The sequence below is a fragment of the Condylura cristata genome, unplaced genomic scaffold, assembly GCF_000260355.1.
Source record: "Condylura cristata isolate star-nosed mole 26May11 unplaced genomic scaffold, ConCri1.0 scaffold00017, whole genome shotgun sequence".
Lineage (NCBI taxonomy): Eukaryota > Metazoa > Chordata > Mammalia > Eulipotyphla > Talpidae > Condylura > Condylura cristata.
In genome coordinates, this window is record NW_004567118.1 from 43,985,164 (window position 1) to 43,997,904 (window position 12,741).

The 12,741-nt window shown below is 38.1% G+C and overlaps 1 protein-coding gene across 1 annotated transcript in view; it reads left to right on the top strand.

Annotated features, from left to right (window-relative positions):
• Positions 1–12,741, top strand: part of FBP2 (fructose-1,6-bisphosphatase 2) — a 52,896-nt gene that overhangs the window by 32,279 nt on the left and 7,876 nt on the right. The window contains exons 4-5 of the mRNA XM_004684922.1: positions 3,427–3,567; positions 11,783–11,920. Coding sequence (XP_004684979.1) covers positions 3,427–3,567; positions 11,783–11,920 — 279 coding nt within the window. The remainder of the gene's footprint in view (positions 1–3,426; positions 3,568–11,782; positions 11,921–12,741) is intronic.

A 12,741-nucleotide genomic window follows, 5' to 3' on the forward strand; every position in this document is an offset into this window, starting at 1 on the left:
TTCTAGTAACACGTTGAGGCCGTGTTTTTGGAAGGTGTCGTTGATCATGTAGCCTTCGGATGTCCCAGGTTCCCTCTATGCTTGGTGTGCCCGTGGTGGTTATGATGAATTAGATGTGTTGTAGGTCTTCCTGGGGCTGGGCCTTTGGCTGAGTTGGTGGCTGGCTTTGTTTACACTCTAAGTAGTGTGAGCTTTTCTGACTCCCAAGTCTTCTGGCCTCTGTTGTGGGGATGGGATACTCCCCACCCCACAGGAGTGCAGGGGAGTGCCAGAGGGCTGAAATCTCCCAGCTGAGCAGAAAGCCTTGTATTTTTAAGAGTGACTCTTTGGCTTGAACTTTGGTTTTAGTTTAAATTTGACACATCTATTTAACCAAGTTTTTAATATCCTTTACATCAAGGGGTTTTCTAATTGATTGAAAATAAAATCCTTACATAAATCATTGTCTAATTTTAACCATTACCAACACAAGACCACAACAATTGTAAAGACCAGAAGTTTTTACTAACTTTCTTAGATAAGAAAACATTTTTGAGTTTGTATTTTTAAGAAATAACCATTTGGCTTTATACTATTTCTATTCTATCTCACTGAAACAAAGCACATTTTAAAGTAAAAAGACAATTTCCCCCCAAGTACAAGAGAAGAGATAGATTAATTTTTTCTTTTGTTTGTTTACTAGAATCTGTCTGTTCCTAGATTCTGAGTTTTGGGATTTAGCTCAAAGAATTTACATACCAGGTTAATTAATTTTAATAAGAAACTTAATTTCTACAGGTTCAATAATCAATTCAGAAGTTTTTACTCAACTTATCAGCATTTTGTAGCAAGTCTAAAGTAACTTAGCAGGTATTTTTTTCTTAAACTGTCTGGGCAGCTAGAACAGGAAAATACAGGGAAATACAGTATGTCCCCATCCATTCCATGCATATAAGTAGGTAAAGGAAAAGTCCAGTTTTACCCAACAACGGAAAGACAGTAGAGACATGGAAATGATTCTAGCACTAGAACAAAGTTCCAGGCAGCTGCTTGCTGAGACCAGCAGCAACCACTCAAACAGCCAGTTGCAGTGGGTTGGTGCTGTTTGACATGAAGCTTTTAATCCTATTATATTCATTTCTTATAATTTTAACAATTCTGTAAAAACAGAAAATGGCAAACTCTAGTATCAGGCACAATGTTGTCCTCTTCAAACAACTAGCTGGTAAAGCTTTAAGCATTTTTTTTTTACACAAACTCATTTTTTCCCTCTGATTTTTTTTCACAAAATCATTTTTCTATGAGTGGCTCAAAATCTGCTAGAGTTGGTAGTCCTGCTTTTAGATCTTGACCTCATGCATACTGTGATATCGGCACAGGAGAGGGAAGAGGAGGACAAATTAGGGAACATCTGGATGTGATGCCTTCTTATTCCCTTGAATGGATCTTAGTGCTAATTGACACAGATTCCATGTGAAGAGGTGAGAATATTTACTGGGCTTACTTATTGCCTTAGCCATTCCTCTACATTTCCCCAATTATTTAATTCCAAACTTCTTACCCCTTAATACCAAGGGGTATCTCTTCTGATGGTTATCAAGAGATCTTCTAACTGCTGCCTTGTTACCTTGTAGCCTGCCACTTTTAAGAGTATCTGTATGAGATCCTGCTTTCTGTGTTATTTTCCCCCACACATTGGGGTATACCCCATTTTATAAGAAGTTAAACTTGTCTCCAAGAGAAGGAAAGAAACAAAAATAGACAGGAATAGCCACTTACATATCTGAGAGTGGATCTGAGGCTTGGGCGGGTTTTTTTTTTTTTTGTATCAGATCCCTGTGTGGTTTTTAAATGAGAAAATATCTTCCTCAGCTGTCACACTGTGGCTCATGCTTTCATATTTATGGCATGGAATTAAATACACCTGCTGAGAACCAGAGAAAACTGCCCAGGCTTCTAGGAGATAAGTCCTTCATGGCAACCCTTGGATGGGTTAATATGGTACATTAACCTTTGGAGAACGATGTCCATCAGATGATGACTGGATTTGTCTTCCAACTGCTGAATTTGTGGTTTCAACAGAGAAGTGACATGGAAATTAGTGGAGCAAGCATGGAGGTGTTGGTGGCTGCTCAGATCAAGTGGTAATGGTGAGGGTAGAAAAGAGGGCAATGCAACTTGAAGTGTGGGTGCCAGAATTGTTTTGACTTAGTGATTGACTGGATATAATGGGTGAGGATGAAGGTAAAAGAGGGAAGGGTAACTCAGGTTTCATAGGCGTCATTTGCTGAGATGGCTGTCATTGTGGTGATATGTGGGACATATTTGATGTCCCACATAGTGTGTTAGAATTGCCATAAAGGATGAAGGGACACTTTATATATATATATATATATATATATATATATATATATATATATATATATATATATATAACTGGGGTACAGGCCAGAGGCTCAGGGGGTGGTGAGAGGCTTCACCAGAGACAGAATTGGGAGAAGAACAGGCAGATACACGAAGTACACTGCTGAAGGGAGTGGGCCAGGAGAGGTCTGCCACGCCATGTGGTCACCTCCGGGGCAGGCAGGAATCGAACTCATGAGGAAGTGGCTTTAGCTTCTTAGTTCTGCGCCTTAACCCGCTGCACCACGGGGGAAGGCCCAAAGGGGCTCTTTTTAGTGCCAAATCCTCATTTCTGCTGTGAAACACTTGTCATCAACCATGTTTTCACATTAAACATGGCCTGCCGTATTCCCAATTCTCGAAGTATACATCTGCCATTTGCTCACTGTATCTGGCACATCTCCTGCATCAGGCTATGCTACATGTACAGCAGGCATTATCCAACCCAATGGAGTGTGATTACCTTGATCACACAACCTACTGTTTTGCAGCCACTATCTCAATGATGGATGCAAGATCACTTCTACATCTCTTGGGCCGTGCAAATAATTCCACCCACCCTTATATCCCACAAATGCAGCACCCAGGCTGCCAAGGGCTCTCCTGGTTTCCTACAGAACTGTTTTCCCAAGTCTACCAGTTCCACTTGGCTGTGTGGTTGATACATAGTAAATTCCATTATTTGTGTGGCCCAACAACCTGATCCCATGGGGCTATGGGACGCTCCACTGTTGCTTCATCTTCTGACTTACCACTAGGCAAGCTCAGACCATGGGACCTCCTTTTCTCCATAGGAGTCTGGCATCTCTGGAGTCACAGGTCAGTCCGACTAGCAGATGAGACTCTGGCCATTGGGGTGCTTTTTTTTTTTTTTTTGGCAGGATGCAGGAAATTATGTTCAGAAAGCATAGAATAATCCAAGAAGGCTTCGGCAGTGGTTGTACTACAACCATTCATTAACACAACATTAACCACTCATTTCCTGCAGATGCCTTTGCTGTTGTTTGAAATTCTGAGAACTGTACTTCCTTCTTTCTTCCATAGATCTCAGAGGATGAGCCTTCTGAAAAGGATGCTCTACAGACTGGTCGTAATATTGTGGCTGCAGGATATGCCCTCTATGGTAGTGCAACTTTGCTGGCTCTTTCCACAGGACAAGGAGTGGACCTTTTCATGCTTGACCCAGTAAGTCTCCAATATGATGACATTAGCACTTGGACTCCATAAGCCACTGTGCTTTAATTCCGGTTACTGGGGAGCAGTTACTGATTATTCCTAATACTTGCTTTTAGGACCAGAGAGTCTTAATTAGGAAGCCAATGCCATCATTAAAAACATTAAAGACCTTTTTAAGGTGAAGATATTTGTGGTATACTATAAGGGTCAGTTGTATCTGTTTAGTTTTGTCCTTAAATAATTTATTATCTAAAAATTCAATACCAATACCAATGCCACTGATATCCAGACACAATCAAATAAAACTTCTTCAGTGATGAATCTGTTCTGTTGTCTTTGTTGTCCAGTATAGTAACCACTAAACTCTTATGATTTATCTACTTGCAGGGTGGATAATATAAATGTGAAAACTGGATTTGAACATTTATTTCTTTTTAAAAAATTAAAAAAAGTTAACATGTGTTTTCACCACTGCACAAGATTCATGCATTTAGGATCATACCTCCCCAGATGTATGTAACTACCCCTTACTTCTCATCATTGTGTCTCACTTCACTTTGCTCTCCACTTTACCCCAATTTACAGTCAGATTTGTCTGTCTTTTCCTTGCTTTGCTTTATTTCCTTAGATGCCACTTGTGAGTTAAATAATTTGGTATTTATATTTCTCCATTTGACTTATTTCACTTAGTACACTCCCCTCTAGTCTCATCCAAGTTTTTTTTTTTTTAAGATTTATTCATTTATTCATACAGAACTGGAGTACAGGCCAGAGATTTGCAGGGTGAGAGGATTTACCATAGACAGAGTGGGGAGCAGAACAGGCAGATCAACGAAGTACACTGCTGAGGGGAGCAGTGGGCGGGTCAGGAGAGGTCTCCCTCGCCATGTGGATCTCCTCCAGGGCAGGCGGGGATCGAACTCATGCTGAAGTGACTTACGCTTCTTAGTGCTGTGCTTTAACCCACTGCGCCACCAGGGAGGGCCAGTTTCATCCAAGTTTTTACAAAAAAAGACTTCATCTACCATTTATTAATCTACCCATCTGCTCTTGAGCACTTAGCTTTCTTCTATAATTTTTTTGCAAGGGAAATAGGAGTGTATCTATCCCTTAGAGTTAGTGTTTATGTATTACTCAGGTAGACACCTATGAGTAGGATCACCAGTATACATTCCCAACAACAGTGCTGAAGGTTTCTTTTTTTCACATTCTTGCTAACATTTGTTGTTTCTGTTCTTTTTGACATGGATGATTCTCACAGTTGTGAAATGGCATTTCACAGTAGTTTTGTTTTGTATTTAACTGATGACAAGTGCTGAATGTTTTTTATGTGTCCACTAGCCATCTGTATGTCTTTTTTTTGAGAAGTTTCTTTTAGATCTTCCTTCTATTTTTTTAATTTTGTTGTTATTTTTGAGTCACATGATTTCTTTGTAGATGTGAATATCATCCCTTTGTGAGATAAATGATGTGCAAATATTTTCTTTTATATCTCTGTGTGATGTTTTCATTTTAGTGATAGTTTCTTTTACTGTGTGGAATTCTTTTGTTTCATGTGGTCCATTTATTTATCTTTTTTTTTCCTTTACTGTTTGTGAGTTGAGTCCTCAAAACTTGACTGAAGTCAATGTTGTATAGTGTTTGGGTTGTGTTTTTTTTCTATGTATTTGATTATTTCAGGTCTCATGTACAAGTCTTGGCTATGAAAATTTATCTCATTTTCTCTAAATTTTGTAGGTAGCTGTGACTAGTGGCTACCCTACTGGACAGTGTGGATTGGAGAACTTATAATATATGTTATTCCCATCGGAAGGAACAAGTGGTAGAAAACCGTTTTGGTAGATTCTGCATTATTTGCATCATTCTCCACAATGAGAAAATTCTCATCAATAGAAGGAAAGGAATAGAATCCCAGGGTAGAATGGTAATCTCAGGGTAGAATGGCAAAATGCTAATTGAAGGAAGAAATAATTGATTAAAATCATAAGAGTTCAAAAAGAACAGCTGAGACTTCCTAGTAAGTGTGCATGAAAAATGCTCCTTAGACTCAATACATTCACTTGTGAATTCCACCAATATTATGTGTAGGAAATAATCTATTTTGTTAGAATACAATTGTTCATACTATTCTTTTGTTATTGTTAGTGTTCTCTCTCTTAAACCTATTGTACTTCAATAACAATGCCTAAGGTTTTTAAAAAATAAAAAATATTTCAGAAGAAATTTAGAAAACATTTGTAACTTACAGAAGTTCCCTTTTAAATGCTTAGTGTTTACTTATCCCTTGCCAAGTATTGCAAGGTCTTATGAAAACCCAAATAATTTTTATCAAAGTCCACCTCAAAATTTCCAGTGTTTAATCATTCAAAGTTAAAGGTTTATATTTAAATTTAATGTTAATGTGCTTATGTTTATTAAACATCTTCATCAGGTATGCTCCAAATCACCGTGAGTATACAGCACTAATCAGACAAACATTCTAACCCTGTGGAGTCTCCATGCTGGTGTATGTGTGTGTCAGGGTGGGGAAGGAGCAGGGTGAAAAAGTTCTAGAACAGAGTTGAACTAAAATTTACCGTATGCAAGTCAGTATCTATTCAAAGATAACTTTTCCTAGAGGATCAAAATACATGACTAAATCAGTTTGTTGATGCCATGATTTCTACATATTTATGAAAAAGAGGTAAAATGAGAAATTCTAAAGTTTACACATATTACTCTCAGACAGTAGCTAACCTTTGGGGTAAATGAACTTTGCTCTGTTGTTTGCACCATTGGCTTCTGTGGCTACCAACTATTGCCTTGAATGTAGCAGATACTTGGGAAATTGAATTCAGGATATGCATGCCTGATAGTGGACACCTGGAGTATGGAGTGGGCATGTGTAAGTAGGTCAACTGAGCTGAGAGACTGAGCATATGAAGGTGTGTGGCAGAGGATGAGGATGGCTGCTAGAAGAGATCATGAGAGGGAAACAGAGATAAGCCAGAGGAAAGATTCAGCAGGGACTTGGAAGCCTCACAGCTTCTCAATCCCCCAGGCCACTTGGTCCACCCTGTTGTCTGCCTGTACTACAATTTCCTTTTTAAATTTTTTCTAGAATATTAACTAGCAGCTATACAGCAGTTATTGAGTGGTGGGAAAGTGTCTATCATAAGCAATTTGTAGCGTTTAGAGCTCAAACATCCCTAGGAGTTAGTCTTATGAAATTCTTACTTTCAAATAAAGAAAGGAAGCACAGTATGGGTAAATAATTTTATGGCTATTGGTGGGGCCAGCAATTATTCTCACACTGACTTGTGCTTAGCTATAATGACAGAATGAATTTTGAGTGAACTTCTCAGAGTGCAAGCTAAATATCCCTAAGAATATTATTGAGACCCTCCCTAGTGGCACAGTGTGTTAAAATGTAGCACTACAAGTGAGCTGCAGTTGCAATTTGATCCCTGGACTTAGAGGTGATCCAGATGGTGCAGCAGACCTCTCCAGTCTCACCTACTCAGCAGTGTACTTCATCAATCCACCTGTTCTTCTCCCCATTTGTCTCTTGTGAATCCTTTCACTACCCCTGTGCCTCTGGCCTGTAACCCAGTCTGTATGAATAAGTAAATATTAATATTATTAAAAATTACTCCATAATAAAAATTAAAAAAAGAATATTCCTGAAATAGAGAGTTAACTTAGACTCAGATACCTAACAAAGGATTCTGCAGATTCAGCTTTCCATCTTCAGTGTTGGTATAGGTAGGCTTGAATTTGTCTACATCAGAAAGCCATTTGGGTCATATAACCCTACTGTTCAGGATATTTGAACAAAGATTCAGTACGTAAACCTCAGGTCCTGGTTATGAAGTTGACTTGAAGTAGCTTATGGCAGATATAGTTGGAAATACTTTGGAAGGTGGCTTGTAGGCTACATAGGCTGAACCTCTCCAGGACAGTTATTGGTAGATGTAACCAATATTTGCATGATATATGAGACTGTATGACTGGTAATTTAATTTTGTCCAACCATACATTTTGTTCAGTCACAGAAATACCAACCATGATAATCAAACTCTATTACAGCTTAAACCACAATGTCAAGATTTTCATTTACAAATAGTAGGTATTGTTTCTGAGTGACAAGGATTTGATACATAATAATTAAGTACAGGCACACCTAAGAGATATTTAATAGTCTGTTCTAGATCCCACAATTTAGCAAATATCACCAAAAAGCTAAATAATACATAATAAAGTGAGTCATATGAATTTCTTTTTTGTTTCCCAGTGCATTTAAAATCTGTTTTCAGGGGCCCTCCCTGGTGATGCAGCCAGTTAAAGCACAACATTAAGAAGCTAAACCACTTTAGCATGAGTTTGATTCTCGGCCAGGGAGGTGACCCACATGGAGTGGCAGACCTCTCCTGACCCACTCACTGCTCCCCTCAGCAGTGTACTTTGTCATTGGCCTGTTATGCCCCCTGCTCTGTCTCTGGTGAACCCTCTTACTATCCCTACTCCTCTGGTCTGTACCCCAGTTCTGTATGCATAAATAAATCTTTAAAAATTGTTTTTGATGTGCTGTAGTATAAGTGTACATTAGCTTATATCTGGAAGAACCCCAATGTACATGCCAATATCTGAATTTTTTTAAAAAAGTTCATTGCTTAAAAGTCCTCATCATTATGTTAGCCTTCAACAAATTATAATCTATTTTTTGCTTTTGTATTAGCAAAGGCATACTTGCAAATTTCAGTAAAGCAGAACATAATAAAGAGAGGTGTGTCTGTATTATTTTAGCATTATGTGATAGATCACCTAAATAATCAGTGGTTTGAAGGTAGGGTAAGGCTCCATGATCCTCTCAGTCTAACAGTAGGGAACCATTCTCCTGGGATATACTATGTCCATACCCAGGCCCAGAGGTAGATGAAAATGTGAATACCATTGTTTAGACAAGCTGCATTAAGGGAGAGAGAACTCAATTAAATAAGGGATATTACTACATTAATGAAAAAGCTGAGGATCAAGGCTGGGAGTAGGCAAACCTAGAGGGACAGGATGCAAGAATCACAGGAATGGCATCATTGCATGACCAGTCTTATCTGTACACTACCTGTGATTCTGTGCCTCTTGCTCAGATTCTAGAATCAAGGAGGAGTATATACATTTCCAAGCTAGGTCAGGTGTCTGATGTTGAAGTAAAGGAGGCCCAGGTTTGACTATTACCAGACTCACATCTCTCAGGAAGAGATAATTCTTCCATGAGTTTAGAGTAATTATAATAAGCAAAACTCCATGCTGTGCTGATTCTCAACAAAAGTTCTCACAGCAATCTCATGACCAGAGACCATCAAGAACGTACTATGTAACAACAACAAAAAAGTTGGATAGTGATAAAGGACAATATATTCCTGAGTAGTCCACTAGGAGAGATTAATACATGGATACTAGGATTTGTAATACATGGATTTTATTTGATGATTCTAAGGAAGCTTTAATAAAGAGAGAGTCTTTCTAGATTGGGAAGAAGTGACTGAAATTAATTATTATATTGAACACTTTTTATTTAGGAGTTGGGAATTTAAAGAGAGAGTAGATTACTTAAGAAACAATCATCAGTCATGTTTAGCAGAAGATAGGAATGTTGTTATTGTTATTGAGCATCCTTGTCACTGTCTTAATTCAGATATTGCAGTCTTGTGTCTTTTTTTTCTGGGTGTGCTGTGTGTGTTCATTAGGAAGCTTCTAATGTTTCTGGCACTTGTAAACTGCCATCCTGGAAGATTTTAATTTCCTCCAGTTTTGAAGGAAATGAATCAAATAAATTTTCAGACCCTGATTTTCCTTCTAGTGACTTAGAGACATTTAAAATTTTTTAAAAATCATATAATAGTTTATTTTTACATCATTTTGTGACTTTTTCCATCTCAGTTGTAATCCCTGTGGGCTTCCCATCACCAAATCACCCTTGTGCCATTACCATAGTCCAGTGCACTACCCCCCTCCATTTTTGATCCCATTCCCAACTCCACCCCCATAAAATGTCTCTGGTATATAGTTGTTCATTATTACTATTATTTTCTCTTCTGGTCCTTTATACTCCTGCTATGAGAGAAACTATCCAGCATTTTCTCTTTTCTTTCTGGCTTATTTCACTAAGCCTGATCCCTTCCAGTTCCATCCGTGTTGCTGCAAAAGGCATGTGTTTATCTTTTTGATTGCTAAGTATATTACATTGTGTATATGTACCACATATTCTATTTTTTTTAAAGATTTATTTATTTGTACATACAGAACTGGGGTACAGGCCAGAGGCTCAGGGGCGGTGAGAGGCTTCACCAGAGACAGAGCGGGGAGCAGAACAGGCAGATCGACGAAGTACACTGCTGAGTGGAGCAGCGGGCGGGTCAGGAGAGGTCTGCCACGCCATGTGGTCACCTCCGGGGCAGGCAGGAATCGAACTCATGCGGAAGTGGCTTTAGCTTCTCAGTGCAGTGCTTTAGCCCATTGCCCCACAAGGGAGGGCCTGTACCACATATTCTTGATCCAGTCATCTACTTTTGGACATTTGGGCTGATTCCATGTCTTTCCTATTGTAAAGCAGCAATAAACACGGGGGTGCAGCTGTCATTTTGAATCAGTGTTTTTGTGTCTTTTGGGTAGATACCTAGGACTGGGATTGCTGGGTCATGGAGGTTCCATTTTTAGCAGTTTGAGAAACCTCCAGTTTTCTATAGTGGTTATACTAGTTTGAATTCCAGCAGTGCAGGAGAGTTCCTTTTTCCCCACATCCTTGCCAACATTTGTTGTTGCTATTTTGAAGATGTACCATTCTCACTGGGGTGAGGTGGTTTCTCATTGTGGTTTTAGTTTGCATCTCCCTATTACAAGTGATGTTGAACATGTTTTCATATGTTTGTTGGCCATCTTCATTTCCTCTTTGGAGAAGTGTCTTTTTAGCTCTTCTGCCCATTTTTAGATTTTTTTTTACTGTATTTTTGTTCAGTTTCATGAGTTGTTTGTATATCTTTGTGTTCAATCCTTTATCTCTAGTTTTGTGTGAGAAAGTTTTTTTCCCAGTCAGTGGGATATCTGATTTTGTAATGTTTCTTTTTCTATGCAGAAGCTCTTTAACTTGATGTAGTGCCATCTATTTATACTTTCCTTCATTATCGTTGTGTTGGATGCTTTATCTTTAAAGATGTTACTGAGGTGTATGTTGTGTAGAGTTTCACCCATTTTTGCTTCCAGGTATTTTATGGTTTCCATTTGTATATCTAGGATTTTAATCCACTTTGAGTTGGTTTTTGTGCATGGTGCAAGGTAGTAATATAGTCTCATTTTTCTTTTTTTGCATGTAGTTTCCCAGTTTTCTCAGCATCATTTGTTGAGTAAGCTTTCTTTGTTCTATTGTATCTCCTTTGCTCCTTTGTCAAAGATTACCTGTCCATAGACCTGTGGGTTTTCTATTTGAATCCACTAGTTTGTGTATGTGCTCTTGTTCCATTACCATGCAGTTTTGATTATTAAAACATTGAGACTTTTAAGGTAACATCTACAACCAGTCAATCATATACATGGTGATCAATATCACCAGCACTCATATACCCGTGAGACATCACAAAGATAGAGACCACAATGGCTAGATAAGTTGGGCACATTTTCAAAAAAATAATTCTCAGGACTTAACCATAATGAATTATTTCTTATGATGAGTAAATACATCTTCTGACTGAAGATATTTCTCCTTTTTCCCTTGTAAGAGTCATTGAAATTTTAATGCTTTCCAAGAATGTGTAATTAAAGATTTATAAAATAACTGTACCACAACAAGTGGTCAAACTACATTCCCTACCTTTATAAAAAACCTAGCTGTGTAAATTCTTACTCTCAATTTTCCTGGAAACAATAGGATTCAATTCAAAATGAGAACTTAGGGGATAATACAGTGAGCCTCCATTGAGATGAATAACCTAATATACAATGAAAATTATAGAAGATTCCTCATTCCTTTGACATATTTTAACTCTTGTGATAGTACTGTTTGAGCTTCCTATGCATAGTCTTATTTGTCACTGTTTTATATAGAACTCAGTGGTTGGACTGAAGACACTTCACAAACTCCTGGCTCTTCCAGCAAGCCCATATCCACTAATATTCTCTGATTGTTGGGGAGTATGTTGTCAGCTTCTATTTCCTGGCATTTATTTTCATCCTGTTGTCTTAATCTCTCTAGGCTCTTGGTGAATTTGTCCTAGTGGAAAAAAATGTCAAGATTAAAAAGAAAGGAAAGATTTACAGCCTCAATGAGGGCTATTCCAAGTACTTTGATGCTGCTACCATGGAATATGTGCAGAAAAAGAAATTTCCTGAGGTGAGTGAAGAAAACCTGACAGTAGCAAAGAAAACGGTATCCTCATTCTCCCTGGAAACATGGGTTCAAGTTTCAGTGGCAACTTTGAGAACCTCTCTGAAAAAGAGGTGCTCATGTTTATGGCTGGGTCAATATGAAAATGGTAGATCTTGCCTTTCTTCACAATTAGTATCTATTTTATAGCCAAACATTGTCTAATACTACATTTGCATTTTCCCAGGAAAAATTGTTTATAAAGAAGGCATTTTCAAAATTTTCAAAATTCATAATTTCAGTTCACAACCATTCTCATGTTAATTTGTTTACTGAGCCAATATAGATTTTTGTCACTTGTTATATTGCTTCTAGCTGAGATAATGGAAAGTCCAATTTATATTTAAAGTTTTAGTAAACACTTGACTCTCAATTTCAGCACTGAGTTCTGGACTTCCTGTTGTGATCTATATAGCCCAAACAATTTATTAGATATGTCTACCATACAAAAAGAGCTTATAAGACAGGTATGGGAGCAGAGCTGAAGAATTTCCAGAATCAGTGTGTAAAGTCTGCCCTAAATTGGAATGCAGTGAAAATTTATTTACAAGTGGAGGCTTATCTTTCCAGATTCTAGGGGGTGTTTTAAGAGAGGCCCCTCTAAAATTGTGGAAAGACAGTCATGTGCTGTGCTATTTCTTGTGCTACCTGAATCTTTGCATGAGCTCCAGGGAATACCACACAAGGTTCTGTGGTGCCAGGTGCCACCCAATGAACTGGATGTTAGGACCTGCTTTTGCTGCCTCAAATAGAAACTTGTTAGTGTTTTCTTTTTTTATCATTTAAAT